Here is a 26,802-nt window from a genome sequence, read left to right on the forward strand (position 1 = left end):
CGATAAGCAGGCGTCTATGAAGCCTAAAGAAACAAAGAAAGAAAAACAGATCGTTCAGGTTCAGGAAATACACAAGAAAGGCATTCCATGCGAGACAAAGAATAATGCTGATGAAAATACGACTAATAAGAAAGACAAAGAAGATACAGAGGAACAAAATCATACAGAGATGAAGAAAGAATCAGGAACAATGAGTGAAGTACAGCTAGTTCACGAAAAACACAATGAAAACGCGGAAAGTGTCGAAAAGAATCCAGCAGAAGAGAAGAGCGCAGTTTGGGAAGAATATGATAAAAATGAGTCTGAAGAGACTGAAGGAGACACCGAAGATGTGGAAAGCGTCCCTACAAAAACAGAGAAGACAGATGAGGAAGAGAAAGAAGATACTGAGAAACAAAAAGTTACCGAGAAGGAAATGAAACCAGCAAAAATTAGTGAAATGCAGCTAGTTCAGGAAAAAGACGATGAATATCATGAAGGCGAGGAAGCTAATGCTCTTGAAGGAAAGGAGACTAGTGTTTCGGAAGACTATGATGTGCATGACACTGGAAAGAAGGAAGTGGTTGTTGAAGATGTGAAAAGTACCTCTCCTGAGAAAGACAATGCAGATAAGGAAATTAAAGAGGGACAAAATTTTGAGAAGGAAGCCGAGAAACAAGACGTTATTGAGAAAGTTAACCTTCCCTCTATAACCAAACTTTTGTCTTTAACCAAAGTCATCGTGAAGAACAGTACAAGGAGAGAGAAGATACGGAAAGCAATGCCTTTAAGAAAGAAGAGAGAGAGTGTGTCGCTTGGCAATGTGAAGACAACATCACCGGTGGAAAAAATGACGACGCGGAAGAATATAGGGAAGGATCAACATTTGAAAAAGAAGGTAATGACTTGCCGCCACAAGAACACCGCGATGGCCAATGTAAGCAGCAAGTGGAGGTGGTGGAAGGTCTCCCCACCAACACCGGTGAAGAACATGACGGCGAGAATGAAGGTAAAGAAGGAACTGGAGTTAAGAAAGAAGACGTTCTCGTGTAGCCATTACCGTTATGTCCGCCAGCTGAAAAGAAACAATCAAACGTCAGGAGAGAAGAAAAAACGCTACAACAAAATAAATCTGAAATCCGTCCGCTGTAAGATCGACACCCATTACAGCCTACCTACTGATTATAAACCTGATCTGGATTTGAAGGTACTGGAATCACAGCCGCCACCCTCAGGCCCCGCGCGAGTGAAATGGGCCCGAGAGGTGGCTGCCCTTAAGGCTCGGCTGCGTTCACAGAAACAGAAGAAAGGGCGGACTAGTGCGCAGAGCCTCCATCACGAGTCGCAAGCCGCTAAACACTGAGTCACTCGCACTGAGGACCATCCTAGTCAGTGCAACCGAGAAAATTGGGGAAAAAAAAGTACAAAAACAAAATAAGCTTTCTAACTATGGATTAAGAAGCCTAAGCACTGAGTCTCTACTGAGGAACATGCTTGTCAATCCAAACCCGAAATTAGACCAAAAAGAAAAGTTTTCATCCATTAATTAAGGAGCAAGAACACTAAGTGATTCCACTGAGGAACAAGGTGGTGAGTGAAATCCAGAAATTAATGACAAAAAAATAAAGCGCTTAAAATTTGCAAAGAAAAAAAGAAATATTAATCTATCTGTTATTGACGAAACAACTGAGTGATTCTTCAGCGAGGAACAAGAACATTCGTGACACTAAATGAAAAATAATGACGTAAAAGAAATTAAAAGATAAAAAAGATAAAGTGAAAAAAAAGTAACAAGAAAGTGTTTGCTCTCATAACCTATGAAGTATATTAATCGATTGTCAATCCACCGTTGAAACCAGAAATTAATAGAAAAAAAAAGGTAATTAAAGTATCTTCATTAAATAAGAAGCCTAATATTTTGAGTGAGAGCAAATCAGAAAACGATGACAAAATATAAAGATACAAATCCACCAAAGAAATCTTTATACAAGTTATTTTAGAATGCTACGATTTGAGTGTTAACCTGCTGAGGATCAAGATTGTGAAAACCAAAACAACGACAAAAAACAAAGAAAAGAAAAATTATATCCAGTATTGGTGAAACAGCCATTGATAGTGAGAGGAAAACTGGTGAAATACGGCTATTAACAGTGAGAGGAAACAAGAGAACAATGGCACAAATAAAAACAAGGAAAAAATAGAAAAAAAAATCTTAACGAGGAAACAAATTAATTAAGTGACTCTCCACTAAGAAAACAAGAAGTAAGGAAAAATAATAATAAAAGAGATTAAAAAACAAGCAAAATACTGTACCGTAACTTAAGAAGTCTGACTTAATTATTAGTCCACTGAGAAAGAAGACTGCGTTTGGAAAACGGAAAACATTGAAAAAAAAAGGAAGAAAAATAGTATCTTTTAATGATGTAATCACGTGACTCACCACCGAAAAACTAGATTCTGACAGGAAGCCACAAAATGATGAGAAAAAGAAAAAAAAATCATAATGGGAAAAGTAAAAAAAAATAATAATAATGACAAAATTTAAAAAAATGTGAAAAAAGAAAATGAAACAAAAATGACCAAAAAAAAAAAGTTTACAAAATTATGGAAATAGTGTTGAAGTAAAGAAGGCAGAATATTATGGCAAGTAATGAAAAATATAAAAAAGCCAAAAAATGGTGACCAGAAACAGAAAATAATACCGAAAAAGTAAAAAAAATAATAATAATGAGGAAAAGGAAGATATGTAAAAAAAAATCCAGAAAATAACAAAAGTAATAAAAATAAAAATAATGAAAAAAATAGTGAGAAAAAATATAAAAAAAAGAAAGAAAGAAAGACATCAAAGTAAAAAAAAAAGCCAGAAAATAATGATAAAAAAATAAGTCAGAAAATAATGAGAAAACAATTTAAAAAAAAAGCCAGAAAGTAGTGAAAAAAAAATAAAAGCAGAAAATGATGACAAGAAACCATTGACTAAAATATAAAAAAAAAGCTGAAAATAATGAAAAAAAATAGTAAGGATAATTAAAAACTCAAAAATAATGATGAAAAGTAAAAAAAAATAATAATTAAAAAAGTAAAAAAAAAAAGAAAAAAAGTAAAAATAATAATGAAAAAAGTATAAAAAAATAATAATAATGAAAAAAAGGTTAAAAAATAATAATGAAAAGTAAAAAAAATAATAATAATGAAAAAAGTAAAAAAAATAATAATGAAAAAGTAAAAAAAGAAAATAATAAAAAAATAATGAAAAAAAGTAAAAAAAAAGAAAATAAAAAAATAAAAAAGTAAAAAAATTATGAAAATAGTAAAAAAAAGAAAATAATAAAAAAATAATAAAGAAAAAAAAGTAAAAAACAATAACAATAATGACAAAAAATGAAAATAATAGCAAAAAAGTAAAATAAACTAAAAAAAATAATGACAAAACATCAATAAAAAATGACAAAAGTGGAAATCCAGAAAATAATTATAACAAAAACTGAATGACAAAAATGAAAAAAAAGATAAATAATGACAAAAAAAGTAAAAAAAAATAAAATATTGACAAGAAAGGAACCTAAACAAAATAGCGACAAAAAGTGAAAAATAGCGACAAAAATAGAAAAAATCCACAAGATAATGACAAAAAAGTAAAAAAGTGAAAATAATTACAAAAACTAAAAACCCAGAACAGAATGACTAAAAAATAAAAAAGCAGAAAATGACAAAAAAAGTAAAAATGCATAAAATATTGATAAAGTAAAAAAAAATATGACAAAAAAAAATGACGAAAGGGACAAAAAGTGACAAAAGTGATAAGAGTGAAAATGGAAGAAAATAATGACAAAAAATGTAAAAAATATTTCACAAAATAATGAGAAAGTGAAGACAAAATAATAACAAACATGAGAAAAGTAAAAAAAAAATGAAATAATTACAATAAAATAAGAAAGATAAGCAGAAGAGTAAGAAAATAAAACATAAAAGAATTACAAAAGATTAAAATAATGAAAATAAGATAGTAAAAAAAAGCAAATTGTAAGTATAAGAAAAAAAAGTAATAAAAAAGTAGAGCCAAAAAATTGTGACAAAAAAGAAAAAAAAAAGGAAAAAAAGAATTACAAAAAAGAGAAAATATAAGAAAAATAGTAACAAAAAACATAAAACAACTACAAAACATTAAAATAATGAATATCAATAAAAAGTAAAAAAAAAAATGAAAATTTCTATAACAAATAATTAAAAATCTAGAAAATAGTGACAAAGAAAAGTATAAAAGCTAGAAAATAATGACAAAAAAGAAATAAAGCCAAAAAATGGTAAAAAAGTCAGAAAAAATATTAAAAGAAAATAGTAATAAATAAAAAATCTTAGTGAATGAAGAAGCATAAAGAAAAAGTAAAAAAAAAAAGCCAGGAAATGACAAAAAAAATGAGAAAAAGCAAAAAGCAAAAAATAATAAAAATTAAAATGGCAAAAAAAATCAAAATAAAATAAAATAACGAAATATAAATAACAAAATAAAGTCAAAACCCAGAAAATAATTATAACGGATAATAAATGATGACAAAAAGGTAGAAAAAAAAACACAACGTAATGAAAAAAAACATTGTGCGTAAAATCCAGAAAGTGACCAAAAAGTAAAAAAAATCTTAAAAAAAAAAATGCAAAACAGCATCTCTTAACGAAGAGACAACTGAGAGATACTCCACTCAAAAACTGCATCTCTTAACGAAGAGACAACTGAGAGATACTCCACTCAAAAACTAAATTGAAATGAAATCAGAAAATCAGAAAAAAATGAAAAAAATGATGGAAAATAAAATCTTCATAGATTTCATAAGTTACAAATAGTAACTTATGAAATCTATGAATTGAACACATTGAGGATCAAGTGTGTGAGTGCAACCCACAAAAATAATGATGACAAAAGAAATGTGAAAAAAAGGCAACTTTAGCCACTTATAAACAAGTTGCCTTGTGTATATACATGTGCTGCTACTAAAAAAAAAAAAAAAAAAAAAAAAAGAAACTAACATTTATACAATCTATACCATTAGTAATTTTTTATATGATTGTACTGTAGTGGAAGATAAATATGCTGCCATTTTTTCTTATTAGTAAAGTAAACCAACTAAAAACCATCACTTTCAATATCCTAAGCTTCTGATTAGAGTGAACTGACTATATAATTGCCTTGAATGGACACGGCAATCAGAGAGAGAGAGAGAGAGAGAGAGAGAGAGAGAGAGAGAGAGAGAGAGAGAGAGAGAGAGGGGATGGAGGATGGAGGTGGTCTCGTCTTAATGCCACGACGACGACAACAGCAACAATAACACCAACAACGAAACCAAACCGCTATTACAAGGGACGCGTCTTATTGCATCTGAACACAAACATTTTGACTCGAAAAACAACACGCGGTTAGTTGCCTTTTTTCTTCGTATTCCGGAGATCATAACTACGCGGGTGAGCACACACACACACACACACACACACACACACACACACACACACACACACACACACACACACACACACACACGGAAGGGAAAATCCAATTAATATCTTGACAGTCTCTCGTATGTTATTTATCAATTGTAGTTTTAGCGTTTGTTACAATACTACTAATAATATTCTAAAGGAGGAAAACTTTCTACCAACCTGAAATGGAAAAAAAAATATATACGTAACTTCATCACCATTTAATGTATAAACATGTCAAAAAAGATGAAAGAGTAGGAGCAAATGATTCAGTTCGTTAGAAGAGCCCTGAAAACTATTAGTGCGTGTAAATGTAATTGTAACACGGAAGGGAATAATGTGTAGCTTTCCATTACTCAAATACAGACGATTGTGTGTCAGACATTTTTTTTTTTTCATATTTGTATACGTAATGAAAACAAGGCTGCCGCTGCGAGAAAAATGTACAGAAAAACAAAAAGGGGGGAAGTAGATCAGAGGAAATTAATGAAGAGGTAATGGTGTACTGGAAATGTAGCAATGGGGAGCGAGGGAAGTGGAGGAAAAGGGAAGAAGAGAAGCCTGCCTGAGGAGGTGAAGTTTGTGAAGAGTTAAGCTGTTCATTAATGAGAGAAGAATGTAGCTCTGTGTTTGCTGTTTTAGGGAAATAATGAACGTAATGATCATAAATGAGGTGCATCATTGTAACAGGAAATGCACTGCTGATTTATTATTATTATTATTATTGTTGTTATTATTATTATTATTATTATTATTATTATTATTATTATTATTATTATTATCATCATCATCATCATTATCATCATCATCATTATCTCTAATATGATGATGATAATAAATATAATTCTTTCTTCACTATTATCACCTTTTATGTACATTCTCAGCTTTCTTTGCAATCATTGATACTTATCCACACCCCCAATAGCATTACATTCCCTTCTGTGCTGTCTTTATCACCACCTGACCCGCCCTACTTCAGTTATACCTTTCCCTTCTCACTTCCCTCTAACACAATATATTTCTCTCCCACAGGTAACTCCCGCCTCCAGCACCACCGCCATATACCCGCCTCGCTCTCTCTCTCCCTGCCGGCCATATTAACACTGAGGCAAGGTAAACCGATACACCTTTTTATTGTTTTACTGCAGTGTCGAGAAAAACCAGGTCAGGAGAGGTGCAGGAGAATAGGAAGAGGGCAAGTTTTAATCACTGCATGTCACTATTCGTATCACTGGTTTGTTTTCCTTTTTATCTCTATTTCCTGTGCATTCCTTTTTTTTTAGTATGTTTTTTTTTTTTTTTTTAATCCGTGTGTTTTATCGATTTTTTTCTGTTATGTCTCAGTTTTTTTTTAATCTGTCTCCCTTCTATTCTTTTCATTTTTGGTTTCGTCTTCCTCTTTTACTTTCTATATGTCCTTTTTATCCTTTGGTCTGTTTTCTTTGTGTTTTATCTGTTTCCCATTTATTCTATTGTTTTTGTCATCTTCTTCATATGCCTTTGTCTTTTCCTTACCATTTTCCTTTCACTGGCAGTAAAGTCAAATATAGCTGTGTCACGCACCACAATATTTCAGGGAGGCTGCACGTTCATTTTAGTAAAATGTTAACAGTCAATAAACGAAATTAACTCCCAAGAGAATTTTTTTTTTTTTTTTTTTTTGCATGGGTGAGTGTCTGTGTGCATATATATATTTTTTTTTGCTCAGTAACTTGACCTGAGGCATCACGTTCACACTTAATTAAATGAATGGCGCACGATGCAGGTAACGTGATATGACCGGTGCCGGGAATCTGATGGCGCGGAATGTCTCTCTCTCTCTCTCTCTCTCTCTCTCTCTCTCTCTCTCTCTCTCTCTCTCTCTCTCTCTCTCTCTCTCTCTCTCTCTCTCTCTCTCTCTCGTTCTCGTCGCGTGCCTGGTCACTCTCTCCCCCAGACCAGACGGCCAGAGCACAATAAGATAGGATGGCTCACCGTTTCCTCTTCCACGAACGCAACATGCAAGGTTTTCGTACATATAATCCTACCGGGTGCTAAATGTTAAAGTAATGGCTGAAAATTACACCAGCCGGATTGAGAACATACGGAAGAATCACGCGAGACTTAACTTTAAAAAAATGAGGAACTTATCCGTTAAACGTAAATTAATCGAAAATTTATGTCTATGATTTACAATGGCCGCGCTGGAAGTTGGCTCACCAGCTATACAGTGCTGCAGGTAAACGCGCAGAACTTGCTTCTTGAAGGAATAACTGGGCTGATTACGAATGTATTGTCTCATTTTTTTCTCTAATACATTACGTAGGTTTCTTAAGGTCCCTGTAATGATGTTAAATATAAAAAAAAGGGGGGTCATTCAACTCAAGAAACAAGAAAGAAAAGATATAATACACACATTTGGCGTGAAAAGAATGGATATGTTAGGCATTGTTATATTTAATTTTATATTGATCAAAGTGCGCGGAACGTTTGGGGTGAGGGTAACGATAGGGGCCATGCTTAGCTGGGTGTGGCAGCCCAAACTCAGGACATCTGGATTCCTTAAGTGACCTGACTTAATGTTGGCTAAACATCAGGGTACGCAGAGTCAGATGTTTGTTTGTTTCCAGTTATCAATAAATTAGTAACAATAAATCAACTAATAATGAATGAGTAATAAAAAGAAAATAAGTAAGAACCAAGTGCTGAGGCGAAACACACACACACACACACACACACACACATCGTCCGGCATATATGCGTGGACTGAATTTGATATGAGTAATGCCATTATAGAATGATTCATTGGGCTAATGGGCGCCCGTCAGCGACAAACAGGGCAATGATACTGTGTTTTGAGGCACATTTGCATCAAAAACACCGTGAATTTGGTTTAATTTGAATTTGGTTTAATTTTGAATTTGGTTTAATGTTTGTGTGCGTGATGCGTGAGGCAAAGGTCGTATCAATTTAGTAGCAATCGATCCCACTTAACACCATCCAGATCTACCTTCCCTTCATTGACACACTCCACAACTCCATACTTAACACTTCAACACTTGTTTATCCTTACTTCTTTCTGCTTCCATTCCATCTAACACATCCATCCATCTATCCATCCTTGTTATATCTCACTTTATTTACTCCGTCCCTACACTCACCCCTTCATAAACAACCCCATACCAAAAGAACCTTACTCTCCGCATCCCTTTCCTCAACGACTTTTCATTTCCAGCCTGTCTCCCTCCTGTCCTGTCCAGCTCCGCCTCACGCAGTCCATGCCCCCGCCTCCCTCCGCGACCCGTCTTGTGTCACATCATGCGGCTGTTGCTTGCAAAGGGCTCCCAAGTTTATTAGCCTTAGCCCTCGACATGTCACTTAGCACACACACACACACACACACACACACACACACACACACACACACACACACACACACACACACACACACACACACACACACACGTGCCGGCCTCACCCGCGCGCTAATAATGGTATAGTTCATTTTGCTACTCTGTTTTTCCGTGGCAGCAAAGAATCCAGTATTTGTGAATTCGTATTTACTGTTGAAATTTATCGTTTGTTAAACAATTACGAGCATAAATCAAACTGCGTAATGCGATTAAATCCTTGCGTTAATTGCCTCCGAATGAACAACAACAACAACGACGACAACAACAACGATAATAACAACGACAGGAAATAAAAAAAAACGAATGAAAGTTATTGCTACTTGAATTATGTGAAGTGAAATTGAAACAAATAACAGGAACGACTGTAGGTGAAAATAGGAGGGTAAGAGAGAGAGAGAGAGAGAGAGAGAGAGAGAGAGAGAGAGAGAGAGAGAGAGAGACACCTATCAACTTTTTTCTCACCAGTCCATATAATAAAAAGAACGAAGTTGACTAAAATAATTCGTGTGACAAAAGAAATATAAAAACAGGAAAAAAAAAATAATGTGGTGCACTTCCCGGCAGAAAATATCCATATCCAGGAAAGTGACTTACGCAGGCAGAGACCCCCGCAAAAATACTTCATTAGGGAGAAATTTGTGTTTGCCTAACCTTGATGAGCCGTGGGCGTGCCTCCAGAAACTGCATTTCCGCGCAAATATTTTCGCATCATCCCACGTAAGCGAGTAATTTGGTGGGTGGAAGGTCTGTCGGGCCTCTCCTTCCCCTCCTCGTTCTCCTTCTCTCCCTCCTCCTCCTCCTACTTCAGTGACTTTTCGTACCCCTCTCATCTTATTCCCTTTGTTCCTTCCCTTACTTTTCAGACTCTCTCAAATCCCTACTCATTGCATCCTCGTCCCCGCGTTCCCCTTTCCCTGGCTTATTATACTTTCCTCTCTTTCTACCCAAGTATTTTTTTTTTTTACCCTCTTGCATCTCCCTTCGTCCTTTTCCCTGGCTATTTATGACCTCCACTAGTCCTACCCATTGCATCTTCCTCCTTTTGTCCCCCTTTGTCCTCTTATATCTTCCAGAGAATGTTTTGCAGACCCTAGTATCTTCTCTCCTTTTCGTCCTTTTCCTCTAGTATCAAACTTCCCTTTTCTTACGTAAGTAATGTTCCATACCCTCTATTTCTTCGTTCCTTTACCTGCTTACCTTAATTTGTCATTAGCTCTCTTTTTTTCCACCACAGTAACTTTCCATACTCTCTTAGATGTTTGTTATTTTCTTCCCCTTCCCCTAACTTGTCATGGCCTGCCCTCTCCTTACCTTCATTCTCTCTATGTCTTCCTCGCTCCGTGTTCCTTTTCTTGCCGTCCCTCCTGTCTCTACCTCAAGCTGCTGCATGTAGCTGTCTTTACCTCTGCGGTCATTTTTCGCCTTAATATTTAGCGGGCGTTTCTTACTTGATTACGGCACAGGCACAGCAAATCATTATCCAAGGAAACCCTGACTTGCCTCAGGAAAGACGAATGGCCTCTCTCTCCACTGGCTTTTTGTTAAGGTCTGAAGACAGATGACCTGTTCATCGGGTACTCACTTCACCCGCGCCGAAGAGAGGAAAGTCAGAGCTACAAAAGAAAGAAATGTGACCAAAGGAAAAGAAATAAGATAAAGAAATTTAAGAGAGGAATGATCTTGCGAAATTTGTCTGTTAAAAAAGTAAAATTCTTTGTATCAGAGTAGTTATAATATAAAATGAGCGTAACATCTTAAAGTCCGCTTTGTAATGTGATATACTGTGATATTGTTTTTCTTTTATTAACTTTGTAAACACTGGAAGGAACAAGAAAGGCAAGTAAAGTAAGTACAGGAGTAGAAAAATGGCAAAAGTCCTGAAGTTTTTTTCTCGTAGCCCAAACAATCGGTGTGTTACGACAGGTACTTTTCTTTCCCCTGACACGGGCAGAGTACAAGTTGTTCACACACGCGAGACAAATATTTTGTTGGCGCAGGAACTCCTCCTCAGTTGTGCTACTCGTGTACTCTTGGTGCAAGCATGCCTGACGAAGGAATGAATAAAAGTAAATTTTCTCCGATGACGATGAAAAATAGGAGAATATAAAGCATTTCACTTCCGCCATAAAGATAGAACCAACATTTTACGAAGTCTTCACCTCAGCGTCAGGCGTGGTACTAAAGATCAGACTCCCGCCAAACACGCCTAATGGAAGTGAATCGATTACCTTTACTCCAGAACTTCGATGATAACACTCTCTTGGAAACCAGAATGGAGAGTTTACTTTTGGCGAGGCATTTTAAAACCACTTTCCGTACCTGGCAGTAGCTTGAGTGGCTCGGAATAGCGTGGCGGCCGTGTGTTGACCGATAGACTGCCTTGGTCTGAAACCCTCTCAGGCTGGCTTGTGTGCACGCTTGCCAACTGACTGAAGCAGCTGTCCATCCTCACTTGCAGGGTTGATCGGTCAATCAACGCCGTACAAGTGAGAGGTAATAGAGGTGTAACCCTGGCGATGCAGTGGCAATAGTTCCGTGGTATTGGGTGAATAACTGACCACATCCTCGGGAGACAAGGCGGTGCTGTGTGCATGTTGAAGGATATTGACGGGCCATCACACTCCCCTTGTACCGAAGAAATAGTTGAGAGAGAGAGAGAGAGAGAGAGAGAGAGAGAGAGAGAGAGAGAGAGAGAGAGAGAGAGAGAGAGAGAGAGAGAGAGAGAGAGAGTCATATAGGGAATGGAAGTGAAAATAGACGTAAATCTCACTGACATCCCTCCTTGCCATGCTCTCTCTTCATGCTCCCCCTCACGACCATCAGGTGTGTCTTTAACGAAACTGAGCTGAAGAGAGGAGTGCAGGGACGAGTTATCCTGCCAAACACTTCCCGTGGTTCCAAACACTACTTGCAAGAACACCAGGAACCAGTTATCCTTACGAATATGCATGATAGCAAAGCGTGATGTAAAAAATAAAAAGAGAGAAAAAGTAACAATATTTGAGTCATTACACATGTTACTATTAAAAAAAAAAAGAAAAAAAACACACAAAAAATATATATAAGTAATCTAGATGTGTAGGTGAAGATCTGGAAATATTGTCAAGCTGAAGAAAGGTAGACTATTAGAGAAGAGACAAAGTATACAAGTAGAGAAGTAGATAAGGCATGGCTCACTCATCTTTTTTATTTGATATTTTAGTATAAAGGATAAAAAAAAAAAAAGCGGAATGGAACGTGTATGTGTGTGTGTGTGTGTATGTATAAGCCACCAGATTTACGGGCCGTGTGATGTTGGTGCATATTTTATTGAGTCCCACGCCACAAGTGGAGGCGCGGTGTCCATCCTGTTACACACCTGACTGCTGGGTGAGTGAAGACTTGACATATGGCGGGACGATAATACAACAAAACACGATAAACAACACGCCTACTAAAGGTATTGCCGATAAAATTAAACGCGGCTGCAAGATTTATATAGTTTACGCTCATAGTCTGCCTCTTTTTATTACGGTGGACATTATTCTGTGACTCTGCTCTCTGATGTACAGGACAAGTTATCCACAACAAACCCTTCACTAAAAAGTAATACAAGACCAGAAAAAAAAAAAGTCATGCAGTGAACTTTTTATTTAGACGAACATGTTTTGGTAACTCCTATGACTCACCACGTTTTGACTGCAGTTTAATTTTAGAAGGTTGACATTTCCCACCCCCTTTACAAAAAAAAAAAAAAAACGTCATGAGTGGAATAGATAGTGGGAGGTTGGTTTGAGTAAGGTAATGGCAATTTAGGGATGGTGAAAGATATTAAAGGATAATAGATAACTAAAGAGAGTTTTTTTTTTTGTATTCATTATGATTTATTTAGTCTTCGTGCTTTTGTATTCAATAAAGTTTAATCTAGTTTGTGTTAGTGACACTAGCGTAGAGCAAAATAAACGATAAAAAGAGCTTTCTCATAATGAAGAAGGACGAGAATAAGAAAATTGATAACAAAACAAAAAAAAAAAAAAAAAAAAAACCTGTATTGCTTGAGTACCTTAGAATAACATCAACAATCAATACAGTTTCGGTGTCTTAATGAACCCATCCTTCTGCAAAAGAGTCATGGAAGTTACTAATGATGACAACAGCTTACCACCATTCAGTCATTGCTACTCTACAACAAACACACACACCTACACACATCCACCTTTTACACATACGACCTCTTGTATAAACCTGAATTCCACACACACCTGCCACATCACCTCAGTCTCCTACACACCTGGTCTGGAATGCCTCCACTTTGTAATTCAGTAGTCCACGTGTTGTGAGTGGGTCGTCTTACCTGGCTGCCACAATCCACACCTTGATTACTGAGTACTGTACACCTGCCCGACTGATTTTCTTTGTTTTTGCTTGGTTCGTATATGTTTGCTGTTCTCTCTCCCCAATTTCTCTCTTTCTCTCTTGTAAGTTATTTATTTGTTTCCATTATTTATTTATTTTTTTTTCAAGTTAGTGCGAGTACATACAGAAGCAAAAGCACACAAGTATAGTCCTGCTTTCTCTCTCTCTCTCTCTCTCTCTCTCTCTCTCTCTCTCTCTCTCTCTCTCTCTCTCAGAGCAAGCGTTTAGGCGGCGGAGTGACTTACTGATCACCTCACAACCACCTCTCTCTCGTGACAGCGTGCTGAGGTCATTTAGGTGTGAGAGGTACGTGCGAGCGTCACAGTAGAGACGTGTGACGGACATACCAGAGAAATACGTTACAACACTTCAATCTTACCATTGGAAATCATATCGTTTATTCTCATTAATGTTACTGTTCTTGTATTTCTTTGTCCTACTTTAATTATCTCGACAGTGAAGGAAGGAAGAAAAATAATGAGAAAGTGTAAAATCGTGTGTGTGTGTGTGTGTGTGTGTGTGTGTGTGTGTGTGTGTGTGTGTGTGCGCGCGCGCGTGCGCAACATTAAAAGAAACTCCATGAAATGCAGCTAGGACAAAAAAAGAAGAAAAAACATCAATAAAGAGAAACGGATCTTATGATTACAAAACGTTAACAGGAAAACAAACTTGAATACTTACAAAGCTTGAAGGAAGCACATTGCACAGGACACCATCCACGCCAGACAGTCTCATTAATTCTACACAAGCAACAACCAAGGCACCCCTTCAGTAACCAAAGAGAGACAACACGGAGCGCCAAACACGTGGAGCTCAGGAAGACTTGAGCACCTTTTTTGTCTTCCCGCCGCGACTCCGGAACTGAAGGAACCAACACTCAACACCTTCCAACTTGAACACCACACACAGAAACCTAACCTAACTTATTCTTAGATGACCCAACCTAAACTTACCTTATGGAAACTAATCTAAACTAACCACACACAGAAAATGGAGAAGAAACCATAGCTCATTTTCTACTCATCGCGAAATATATGGAACAAAAAAAAAAATCAAAATACTATTCTTTTTATTTGCAGTATCAGAGTTAGCCTTTCACGTTTATTTCTCATCCTCCATTTTCTGCTTTTCTTCTTGTTCTCCTTCCTTTAATTTTGTAGTAAGCAAGGGATGGTGTTACGACACATCTTATAAAACGATTCTTGCTGTCAGTATATTTAACCAAAACGGGATACATTGAGCGGACAACACACTTCATATATACAAAACAATAAATCGACTATGATCATTGCTGGTGACTTAATAATGACTTAACATATAAGCATACTTTCTCCTCAGCTGAGAATGATCCACCTCTTGCTCTTCCTGCTTGTCACTGATGCACGAAATAACATCACAGGTCGTATTATTTCCTTGGCTATGTAAGCGCGGGACTAAACTTGACCACCTGCGAACAGTGACAAGACTGTTATTTTACTTGACCCCAAAAATATGCGTCAGTTATGTTGTGTGAATGGGAATTTGTGGTGAGGTTTTCTACGGCTATAAATGACCATCAGACCGTGGTGGCGTGAAGATGTTAGTGGAATATTAGTAGTGCACACGTCATCATGTATAGACAGAGACAGATAATGGAGATAACCGACTGATAAAAAGGAATACTTAGAGAAATGAAAATACAAAGGCATATAGATATATTACATCTATGCTTTTGAAGGGAGTGTTCATGATTTCAGTGTTGGTTTGGATACGATTCATTATCATTAATGAAAAAATGCATCTCTGTCTGCAATGAAAAGAATAAACCTTAATTTTGTATCTTGCTTAATTCTTGTATCTGATTGCCTTAAGAGCTTATCACATCTAGAATAAAGGCCTCTGATTGGTGGGCCTGGAGGGTGTCCCAGTGCTTTAGCTCCAAGCTGCTGGGAGCTCCAAGGAGGAGCCACACAAGTATCCTTAATATCACCTAGACGTACCTCAGGACGAACAGTAAGTTCAGGGTAAATTTGTGCCAAGTCTTAGATTGCCTACTGAAGACTGGTGCACAGCTGTACACTACGAGACTTAAAAAGAGAAAGAAAACAACAATCAACGGACGCATACGAGACCCTCGCCGAGAAGGAGAACACGAAGAACAAGAGAGACACCAAGGAAAACACAATGAAGAGGAAGTTGAAGAGCTTCGAAGACTGCAGCAACCACAAGAAGAGAAAGGACACTGAAGGCTTTAAAGACAATCATCGCGTCAAAAGAATGACAAGAGGAAACAAAAGCCGCGAGAAGAAATCGGATCGTGACCAAGAGATTAAGAAACTCAACACGAAGAGAAAAGAGAAAAGCATGGAAGACAATGAGAACCATAAGAGGAGGAAGGTGGATGGCGTTAAAATGGATACAGAACACAAAAAGCAGAAGAACGGGAATGACAGAGAAGAAAAAAAGAGGATGAGGATGGACTGTTTTAATCCCATTATGGACCGCATCAAGAAGAGGAAGCAAAAGGACACGGAAGAAGACAAGAACCAGAACAAGAAGAGGAAGACGCAGGATACTGAAGAACACAGAAACCAAGACAACAAGAGGAAAACCACAGAAGACCTCGAGAAGCAGGTAAAGAAGAGCAAGAGTGAGAACAGTAAATAACAAAAGAAGCCAGAGAACATGGAGTGCTGTAAACGCCTTATGAACAGCATCAAGAAATGCAAGAGACAGGTTGCGGAAGGGCACGACAGCCATACCAAAAAGCGGAAGAAGGAAGACACTGAAGACCACGAGAGTCAGGCAAAGAAGCTTAACAGGCAGGACACAGAGGAACAAGATAGCCAGGCAAAGAGGCGGAAGAGGGAGGATGCTGAAGACCACGAGGGCCAGGCAAAGAAGCTTAACAGGCAGGACACGGAGGAACAAGACAGCCAGGCCAAGAGGCGGAAGAGGGAGGATGCTGAAGACCACGAGAGCCAGGCAAAGAAGCTTAACAGGCAGGACTCGGAGGAACAAGACAGCCAGGCCAAGAGGCGGAAGAGGGAGGATGCTGAAGACCACGAGAGCCAGGCAAAGAAGCGGAACAGGCAGGACACAGACGGGCCGGCCAAGCAGAGAAAAGGGGACAAGAAAGTGCCAAAAAAGAAGAGGCCGCTGGAGTGTTGTCATCGTATCCTTCACTGCCTCAGGAAGAGATGGCGAGACAGCGAGGACGTGCTGAGACTCAAGCTGGAGGCCGAAAGAGTCAAGGAGAAGAGGAGTGTGAGCGGTTACCGCCGTGTTCACATGGGTGAAGGAAACATGGTGGATGCGACCGTGCGCGGCCACCCGTGCCTTGTCTTGTTTGACACCGGCTCCTCAGTCAGCACCTTGGTCTTGTCACTGGGCCAGAGGCTCGGCATCGTCACGGGCCGCGAGGAGACGGTAAAGATACGCATCAATACCTGGATTGGCGTGCTGCAGTTGGACGTGATAAAGCTGGACGAGGTGGTGGTGGTACTGAAGGGCGGCGTGGTGGTCAACACGCCCTTAGTGGTGTTTCCACAGGAGATGGAGATGTGCTACAGCGCCGAACGAATAGTGATGTCTATGAGCCGCCTGCAGGAAGCCGAAATGCGACAGGAGTTCCACCTCAACGGCAGCAGCAGTCTGTTCCTGCGTCACCCTGAACGTTTGTGGCAGAGATACGAGACGCGGCGCAAGGGCAAAGTCTTCACGTTTGCCGCACGAACACCAGGCATCGAAGAGCCGCTGACGGTGCTGGTCGACACAGGCACCGATATACCGTTCTGTATCACCAAGACCGGCCTGGACAAGGTGCGGCGCAGGACAGACAGGTGGACTCTGCCGCCAGGACGAGTGCGGCTGCAGTTTGACAGCGGCACAGACATACTGCGGGATATAAAAAACACCCAGGCGCGTCCCTTTTTTCACTTCGTGCTTGGACGACCGCTGCTCTATCAATTACACGCAGTCATCGATTACGTTGATTCGTCCATAACTTTGAGTCTCAAAAGAAAACAATTCCGGCTGAACCTCCTCTCCCGCTGAGCGCGCCGTGTTCCGGCGTCTTCTCAGCACCTGCGCGGATTTTTTTTTCTTTTTTTTGTCATGCATTAAGGAGATGAGCAGAGGGAAGATTTAAATTAATAAAAACACCGCTTAAATACACTTTCCCACCGAAAAAAAAAAGTGAATATAGTGAAGAAAATTGTCTGGATTAAGGATACTAGATTAATGAAATTATGATTACCGATTGTACATTAAGCAAACACTCTCGTTTAAGGAAATAATGTGGATACGAAAATTAAGATTAAGGATTGTAGGGTAAGGAAACTGTCAGGAATAAGGAAATAGTCTGAATTAAGGAAATTAACAATGAGGATTGTAGATTAAGGAAACAGTCTGGATTAAGGATTGAAGATTAAGGAAATGATCTGGATCAAGGATTGTAGGTTAAGAATTTAAGATCGAGGAAATAGTCTGGGTTACGGATTGCAGATTAAGAATTTAAGATTAAGAAAATAGTTTGGATTAAGGATTTTACATTAACGAAATAGTCTGCATTAAGGATTTTAGATTAAGGATTTAGGATTAAGGAAACAGTTTTGTTTAAGGATTTTAGATTAAGGAAATAATCTGGATTAAATATTGTAGATTATGGATTTAGGATTAAGGAAGTAGTCTGGATTAAGATAATAGATTAAGGATTTTAGATTAAGTATTTAGGATTAAGGAAATAGTCTGGATTAAGGATTTTTAGATTAAGGAAATGGTCTGGATTAAGAATTTTAGATTAAGGATTTAGGATTAAGGAAATAGTCTGGATTAAGTATATTACATTAAGTATTTTAGATTAAGAAATTAGGATTAAGGAAATAGTCTGGATTAAGGATATTAGATAAAGGATTTTGGATTTAGGAAATAGTACGGATTAAGGATTTTACATTAAGGAAATAACCTATATTAAGGATATTAGATTAAGGATTTTAGATTAAAGAAATAGTCTGGATTAAGGATTTTTGATTAAGGATTTAAGATTCTGGAAATAGTGTGAATTAAGGATAATAGATTAAGGATTTCAGATAAAGGAAATGCCCTTGAATAAGGATTGTAGATTAAGGATTTAAGATTAAGGAAATAGTCTGGATTAAGGATTTTAGATTAAGAAAATAGTATGGATTAAGAATTTTAGATAAAGAAAATAGTCTGGATTAAAGATTTTAGATCAAGGATTTAGGATTAAGGATTGTAAATTAAGGAAATAGTCTGAATTAAGGATTTTAAATTAAGGAAATAGTCTGGATTAAGGATTGTAGATAAAGGGCAGTCTGGATTAAGGATTGTAGATTAAGGAAATAATCTGGATTAAGGATTGTAGATTAAGGAAATAGTCTGGATTACGGATTGTAGATTAAGGATTTAGGATTAAGGAAATAGTCTGGATTAAGGATTTATGATTAAGAAAATAGTCTGGATTAAGGATTGTAGATTAAGGAATTAAAATTAAGGAAATAGTCTGGATTAAGGATTTTAGATTAAGGATTTACGATTAAGGAAATAGTCTGGATTAAGGATTTTATATTAAGGATTTAAGATTAAGATAACAGTCTAAATTAAGGACTGTACATAAAAAAAAAAAATAGTCTGGATTAAGGAAATTAAGATTAAGGATTGTAGGTTAAGGAAATAGTCTTGATTAAAGATTATAGATTAAAGAGCATGAATTAAGAACATAAGAACATAAGAAATAAGGGAAGCTGCAAGAAGCTACCAGGCTTACACGTGGCAGTCCCTGTATGAAATATACCTACCTATTTTTATCTATTATCCCCATCGATAAACCCGTCTAATCTTCTCTTAAAGTTCCCTAATATCTTAGCACCAACAACATGATTACCGAGTCCGTTCCACTCGTCTACCACTCTTTTTGAGAACCAATTTTTTCCTGTCTCCTTCCTAAACCTAAATTTTTCAAGCTTGAACCCGTTATTTTTTTTTATCCTGGTTGCTGACCCTAAGAATTTTGCTTACATCCCCCTTGTTATGACCTTTATACCACTTAAAGACTTCTAGCAGGTCCCCTCTTGACCTACGTCTCTCTAAAGAATGTAAATTCAACAGTTTCCATCTCGCCTCGTAAGGAATACTCCTCATCCCCTGTATCCTTTTAGTCATTCTCCTCTGTACTGATTCTAATAAACCTATATCTTTCCTGTAAAGTGGAGACCAGATGAGGTCTGACCAGCGCCAAGTATAACTTAAATATTTCTCCCGGCCTTCTACTTTTAACACTTTTAAAAATGAATCCTCGTATCCTATTTCCCCTGTTTATGGCCTCTGTGCATTGTTTTCCTAGACGGAGTTCAAAGCTAACTATAACTCCTAAATCTTTCTCGTACCCTGTACCTACCAGAGTTTCGTTGTTTAATGTGTACCTACTGTGTGGGTTTCCTCTACGATAAGTACTTTGCATTTGTTAATAGTAAATTGCATTTGCCATCTGTCCGTCCATTCATTTATCCTATCTAAGTCTGCCTGCAAGGCGATGGCATCCAATTCTGACCTAATTAATCTACCTATCTTTGTGTCATCCGCAAATTTACTAACATCACTACTAATTCCACTATCCATGTCATTGATATATATTAGAAATAGCAATGGCCCTAATACTGATCCTTGTGGCACCCCACTAATTACATGACCCGACTCGGATTTAGAGCCGTTTATTACAACTCTTTGTCGCCTGTCGCTAAGCCATGACCTTATCCAGCCTAACACCTTCTCATCTATCCCGTGTACACTAACCTTTCTCAGGAGCCTTTGATGAGGTACCTTGTCAAATGCTTTACTAAAGTCCAGATATAAGATATCATAACTATCACCATTATCTACTGCCTCGTACACCTTACTGTAAAAACTTAACAAGGTTGTCAGGCAAGGCTTGCCCTTCGTGAAGCCATGCTGTGACTGATTTATCAAGTTATGTTTGTCTAAATGTTCCCTAATGTTCCTCGCCGTTATTGAATCTTATGTTTTACCTACAACTGAAGTTAATCTAACAGATCTATAATTAGACGCTAAAGTTTTATCTCCTTTCTTAAAGATGGGTACTATATTAGCCTGCCTCCACATTGCTGGTACCTCACCTGATTCAAGTGATTTCCTAAAGACAAAAACTAACGGCTCACTAATAACCTCTTTGCATTCCTTAAGTACTCTGGGATATATTTCATCTGGTCCTGGTGTCTTGAACTTTTTTAGCCTATCTCCAGTTCCACTATCTCCTTAGTTATGGAAACATCTGTCGGCTTCCCATTCTCATCTGCTCTAAACACCTGTTCACTATTTGGCATATCCTGCATGTTTTCCAGGGTGAAGACAGTTAAAAAATACTCATTCAGAATTCTACTAATCTCTTCCCCATCTGCTGCCTTTAATGGACCTATAGTATCCTTATTCTTCGTCCTGTATACCTGAGAAAATCCCTTGGGGTGTATTTTCGCCTGGCTGGCTACCTTTAATTCATAATTGCCCTTAGCTTTCCTCGTTAACCTCCTCACTGTTCTAACTAATTCATTATATTGTGTCCTTAAAACTTCTTCACCTGCCCTTAATCTCTTGTATATACTTGTCTTCCGCCCTATATAATGTTTTAACCTAGCAGTCATCCATTTAGGGTAATTTTTCTGTGATCTTATTGCTCTATACGGGATGTTTGCTACCTGACCTGTATGAACTTTATCTACGAAATATTTATACAACTCATCTACATTTACTTCACCTAATCCCCTCATCTCGGCCCCTACCATCCTCTCCACTCCCTCATCTACTCGCCTCGACCTCACTTCTCCCATTTCAGCATGACCTGACCTTCCATCATACTCACACCTATCTCCCCCTCCCTCTCTCTTCCGCCCCTTTCGGACACATCTTCCCTCCTCTTGTCCTACACCCTCACGCCTCACCTCACCTCTCTCATCTTGCCTTATCTCTCTCAACTCCGTCCCAGACCTGACCTCACTCTGCATCCGTTGCCAGTTAACTCCTTGGAGGTACCTTTTTAATTCCTCAAAATCTGCTCTTCCAAAGTCAGGTATTTTAATAGTGTTTTTGCTTCTAAAAGTTTCTTCCCATTTTAAATTGTACCTAATTTCCCTATGGCCACTGTTACCTAGCTGTTCTCCAACCTCTACCTGCGTGACTGCTCCCTCCCTGTTAGTAAGAATTAAATCTAGAATATTGTTCCCTCTTGTGGGTTCTACGACTACCTGTTTAAAAAAAAAATTATCCTGATTTACCTTAAGAAATTCCTCTGCTTCCTTGTTATCCACCATCAAGCTCCAGTCGATGTTCCTAAAACTAAAATCTCCCATCACACTCCTACCAGACTGTACCCGCCTGCTCTATTTATTTTCTGCCACAGTGAGTGTTAATTTTCTTTGTACTGATCGGTGGTCTGTACACTATTCCTATTACTACTGACTGTGATCCTTCCTTAATATCTATCCATATCGACTCTGGTTTGTTACTGTTTTGATTCTACTGTTAATACAACATTGTAATATGTCCCTAACGTATAACGCGACGCCGCCTCCTCTCCTGTTTTCCCTCTCTTTATAGAACAGTGTATAACCATCTATCTTAACCTCTGGATTAAATACTTTTCCCGACATATATAACCATGTTCCAGTTAAAACAATGATATCAAACTTCTCTACACACGCTATTCCTCTAAGCAAGTCTATTTTATTCAAAATACTTCTACAATTTGTGTAGTAAACACTTAAGCTATTTCTCACCTTCCCTGATCTAGTTACCTTTCTAGATTTAACTAATTTGTCCTCCTCACAACCACTTCTTCCTTCCCGACTAACGAAAAAAGCTCTGGAGTGCAGTTACCTCCCAAACCCGAAACCCGAAAACCCTGTTGTGATAAATGCACTTCACCCCTGGCGTACAAGGTTTCCCTACCATAGATGAACGTCCATCCATTACTATTACGGAAAACAGAATTTTAAAAAAATGCTATATTAACGATTGTAAATTAAAGATTTAGTCTGGATTAAGGATAAAGAATTAGCGAAATTGTTTGGATTAAGAATTGTAGATTAAGGAAATAGTCTGGACTGAGGATCCAAAACAATCCAAAAGGATAGAGGATGGAAAATAATTAAAATATTGAAATTGAGACGGTCATAAAGAGAGAATATGATTTAGGAAGAAGAAGAAAAAGAAGAGGAACAAGAACAAGAAGAACAAGAACAAGAAGAAAACAAAATAAGAAAGAAATGAAGAAAAAGGAGGAGGAGAAGGAGGAGTTACATAACTTTACATAGAAATACAGGCCACAAAAGACCTTACGGTGCTCACAAGGCGACCCGCCCTAGGACTACTAAGATCATAGTATAAAAAGAACAGCAAAGTAGAATTGTTCCTTTATGTTTATCTCTTCTAATTGTTTCTAACATTTTGCATACGTCTGAAGTTAAACTAAGTGCCTGGTAACCACGTGAAGATTTACATTTTTTTTTTTTTTTAATCGGAGTTACGTTAGCGAGTTTTAACTCATCAGGCATTGTACCGGACTGATGGGATTTATTGGAGGAGGAGGGGGAGGAAGAGGAGGAGGAGGAATAGAGGGTGAGAACGAGGAAAATGATGATCATAAAAGAGGGAAAGAAAATAAGGAAACAGCGCCATTCTCCCCTGACAAGTTTTCCTCCATTTCGTCTCCTCATTTTTCTCTTCTCTTCCCCTCACATCCCCCTGTTTCCTCTTCTCAAAATGCCTCTTTCATCTATACCTTTCCTTTCTTACTTTCACTTCTACCATCCATTTTTCTATCCCGTTTCTAAAATACGATCCCTTCTTTCTCCTTCAAATAAAACAAGTAGAGAAGACATTGCTACGTAAACAATAAATAAATGAATAAATTAACCAACAAATAAACAGTACAACACTTTAATCTTACCATTGGAAATCATATCGTTTATTCTCATTAATGTTACTGTTCTTGTATTTCTTTGTCCTCCTACTTTAATTATCTCGACAGTGAAGGAAGGAAGAAAAATAATGAGAAAGTGTAAAATCATGTGTGTGTGTGTGTGTGTGTGTGTGTGTGTGTGTGTGTGTGTGTGTGTGTGTGTGTGTGTGTGTGTGTGTGTGTGTGTTCACGCGCGCGCGCGCGTGCAACATTAAAAGAAACCCCATAAAATGCAGCTAGGACAAAAAAAGAAGAAAAACATCAATAAAGAGAAACGGATCTTATGATTACAAAACGTTAACAGGAAAACAAACTTGAATACTTACAAAGCTTGAAGGAAGCACATTGCACAGGACACCATCCACGCCAGACAGTCTCATTAATTCTACACAAGCAACAACCAAGGCACCCCACCCCTTCAGTAACCAAAGAGAGACAACACGGAGCGCCAAACACGTGATGCTCAGGAAGACTTGAGCACCTTTTTTGTCTTCCCGCCGCGACTCCGGAACTGAAGGAACCAACACTCAACACCTTCCAACTTGAACACCACACACAGAAACCTGACTTATTCTTAGATGACCCAACCTAAACTTACCTTATGTAAACTAATCTAAACTAACCACACACACAAAATGGAGAAGAAACCATAGCTCATTTTCTACTCATCGCGAAATATATGGAACAAGAAAAAAAAAAAAAATTTTATTTGCAGTATCAGAGTTAGCCTTTCACGTTTATTTCTCCTCCTCCATTTTCTGCTTTTCTTCTTGTTCTCTTTCCTTTAATTTTGTAGTGAGCAAGGATGGTGTTACGACGCATCTTATAAAATGATTCTTGCTCTCAGTATATTTAACCAAAACGGGATACATTAAGCGGACAACACACTTCATATATACAAAACAATTAATCGACTATGATCATTGCTGGTGACAATAATGACTTAACATATAAGCATACTTTCTGTGCATGTGTTTTGTTTATTTATTATTTGTGCATAGAGGAACTGAAAGGTTAGCAGCCTGCAGTGTTTTTGGTCAACCCATAATTTTGGGTATTTGTTCAGTCATTACCTGCTTGTTACTTGCGCATAGAGGAAGTAAGGAAGGTAATAAGCCGCAGTGTTTCTGATCACCCTGTGTTCTGCGTATCTGTTCAGTCGTTGTTTATTATTTGTGCATTGAGAAGCTAGTAGCAAACAGGATGCAGCGTCTCCAATCACCACTTATCAACCTTCTCTTGGCCTCAACATTTCAAGTGGTCTCCTTGTTCATGTTCATTTTAATAGTGTCACTGTTTGGTGCAAGTGTTTAGTTAATGTTGTTGTTGTTGTTGTTGTTGTTGTTGTTGTTTTATCTGCACACAGAGGAACTGCTAGGCTACAGCGTCTCATATTACCGATAATCTTCTCCTTTCTTCCCCTGCCCATCACAATCTTAGCTTATTTCTTAACAATTGTGGTTTTCCATGTTGGTATTATCGTTAGTTCAGTGATGCTACGGATGTTTTCAAGCCACAGTTTTGACGATTTGCTCAGATGAAGTTTTTTTTATTAATCACTGGGCGTTTCAAATTCTTGATGTCCTAATAGCCACTGGTCTTATGATTTTTTTTTTTTTTATATATAGCTAAATGGTCGTAAGCTTTTAATCTGATAGCTTCTTAGAGTTTGGATTATTATCTTGTGTTCTGATGTGTGTGTGTTATTACGTAGGTAACCAAGAAGATGACAAATGTCGCTAGATTCCTTACAGGTTCTTAAGACCTTACTTAAAACAAGTGAAGCTGCAAAAATCTATCAGACAACGTGGCAGTCAATATACAAACGTATAAACTAAACTTACACAATATTATTTCCACCTGTCCCCACTCATGAATATTTCCAATACTGTAAAGTTCCCTATTGACTGTGCACTGCCAACTGCTGAGTCTCTGCCATTCAGTGGTGGGGGAAGCAAGGTGAGGGAGGGGCAGAGCTTGGGTAGCGTGGCTCAGGCAATGCAGTGAGCCCCGCAGATCCCACTTGAGCGAGGTAAAGGACGCCTCTCTTGCCTCGCTTGCTGATGGAAGATCTGCTCTCATTTCTATCCTGACTTGAGGGATTATAAAACATAAATGCCCTGCGGGTAAACACAATTCACCGCTGTCCCGGAACAGAGAGAGAGAGAGAGAGAGAGAGAGAGAGAGAGAGAGAGAGAGAGAGAGAGAGAGAGAGAGAGAGAGAGAGAGATTGTTGAACGAAAGGCTAGACTGAAAATTGAGATGGAAAAAAGGTGATGAAACGTTGAGAGAGAGAGAGAGAGAGAGAGAGAGAGAGAGAGAGAGAGAGAGAGAGAGAGAGAGATTGTTGAACGAAAGGCTAGACTGAAAATTGAGATGGAAAAAAGGTGATGAAACGTTGAGAGAGAGAGAGAGAGAGAGAGAGAGAGAGAGAGAGAGAGAGAGAGAGAGAGAGAGAGAGAGAGAGATTGTTGAACGAAAGGCTAGACTGAAAATTGAGATGGAAAAAAGGTGATGAAACGTTCAGAGAGAGAGAGAGAGAGAGAGAGAGAGAGAGAGAGAGAGAGAGAGAGAGATTTCTGAATAGACGAGAGATTTGAAGAATTTTTGATAAGTTAGAGATGCCGAGAGACAGAGAGGAAAAAGACACACCGACAAAGAATAATCAGATGTAATTAAGCATTAAACAAAAAAATTGTCCCATTACTGAACATCGACCCTAACCTAATTACTATTTCGATCGCTTAACATAGAGAAAGGAACAACCTAACCTGACCACACATTCGATCGCCTAGCACACACACACACACACACACACACACACACACAGAGAGAGAGAGAGAGAGAGAGAGAGAGAGAGAGAGAGAGAGAGAGAGAGAGAGAGAGAGAGAGAGAGAGAGCACCAAGCAAAGCGAAGCCAAGCGAAGACAAGCGGAGCCACTTCATTCATTCAGGTTGGAAGAAAACGAGCTCTCGAGTAAATAAATCTACTGACTCAGCTGAAGGGGACACTGAGGCAATCGTGAGACTGACGGTTGACTGAAGATAATTGGCAAGGCAAGGCAAGGCAAGGCAAGGCAAGCTTACTTAAAGATAGGTTAGGTTAAGTTATTTTTTAGGGTTAGATGTCAAGAAACTGGAGAGAGAGAGAAAGAGAGAGAGAGAGAGAGAGAGAGAGAGAGAGAGAGAGAGAGAGAGAGAGAGAGAGAGAGAGAGAGAGAGAGAGAGAGTAGCTTAGGGCACACAGCGGGAGGGAGGAAAATTGCTTCATTCTCTCTCTCTCTCTCTCTCTCTCTCTCTCTCTCTCTCTCTCTCTCTCTCTCTCTCTCTCTCTCTCTCTCTCTCTCTCTGTGTGTGTGTCTCCAAGTTTTGTACATCTAGCCCCAATACCTAAACTATCTTGACTTAATCTTGCCTAACCTATTTTAACTTCACTTAACCTATCCTAACACAACTCTAGGCAGCCTATCATGACGTATCCTACTAACCTAGCCCACCTTAACATAATATATTCTAATCTAACTTTACATTACATTACTTTTACCTAACCTTACCTTGCTTTACCTTACCTTACCTTACCTTACCTTACCTTACCTT

At 38.1% G+C, this 26,802-nt stretch overlaps 2 protein-coding genes across 5 annotated transcripts in view; both read left to right on the forward strand.

Moving 5' to 3' along the window:
- Window positions 1-11,878, forward strand: part of LOC135113787 (solute carrier family 35 member F3-like) — a 78,096-nt gene extending 66,218 nt beyond the window's left edge. For 3 of the 4 annotated variants that reach the window (XR_010274996.1, XR_010274997.1, XR_010274998.1), the window contains 2 exons: window positions 6,481-6,561; window positions 11,664-11,716. Coding sequence is in view for 1 of the 4 variants with exons in the window: in XM_064029377.1 (XP_063885447.1) it covers window positions 6,481-6,549 (69 nt within the window). In the remaining 3 variants the exon portion in view is untranslated. Of the gene's footprint in view, window positions 1-6,480; window positions 6,562-11,663 lie in introns of all 4 variants that reach the window. The other variant, XM_064029377.1, reaches the window with a different exon arrangement.
- A 3,520-nt stretch (window positions 11,879-15,398) lies between these two features.
- On the forward strand, window positions 15,399-15,881 carry LOC135113862 (uncharacterized). The gene has a single exon (XM_064029484.1). It carries the CDS (start codon window positions 15,399-15,401, stop codon window positions 15,879-15,881), a length of 483 nt encoding a protein of 160 aa, XP_063885554.1.
- The last annotated feature ends 10,921 nt before the right edge of the window (window positions 15,882-26,802 follow it).

Source organism: Scylla paramamosain, chromosome 26 (genome assembly GCF_035594125.1).
Source record: "Scylla paramamosain isolate STU-SP2022 chromosome 26, ASM3559412v1, whole genome shotgun sequence".
Taxonomy (NCBI): domain Eukaryota; kingdom Metazoa; phylum Arthropoda; class Malacostraca; order Decapoda; family Portunidae; genus Scylla; species Scylla paramamosain.

Bases quoted from the DNA above. Each gene is read 5' to 3' on its own strand.
- LOC135113862 (XM_064029484.1), top strand. From the start codon at position 15,399: ATGAAGAGGAAGTTGAAGAGCTTCGAAGACTGCAGCAACCACAAGAAG.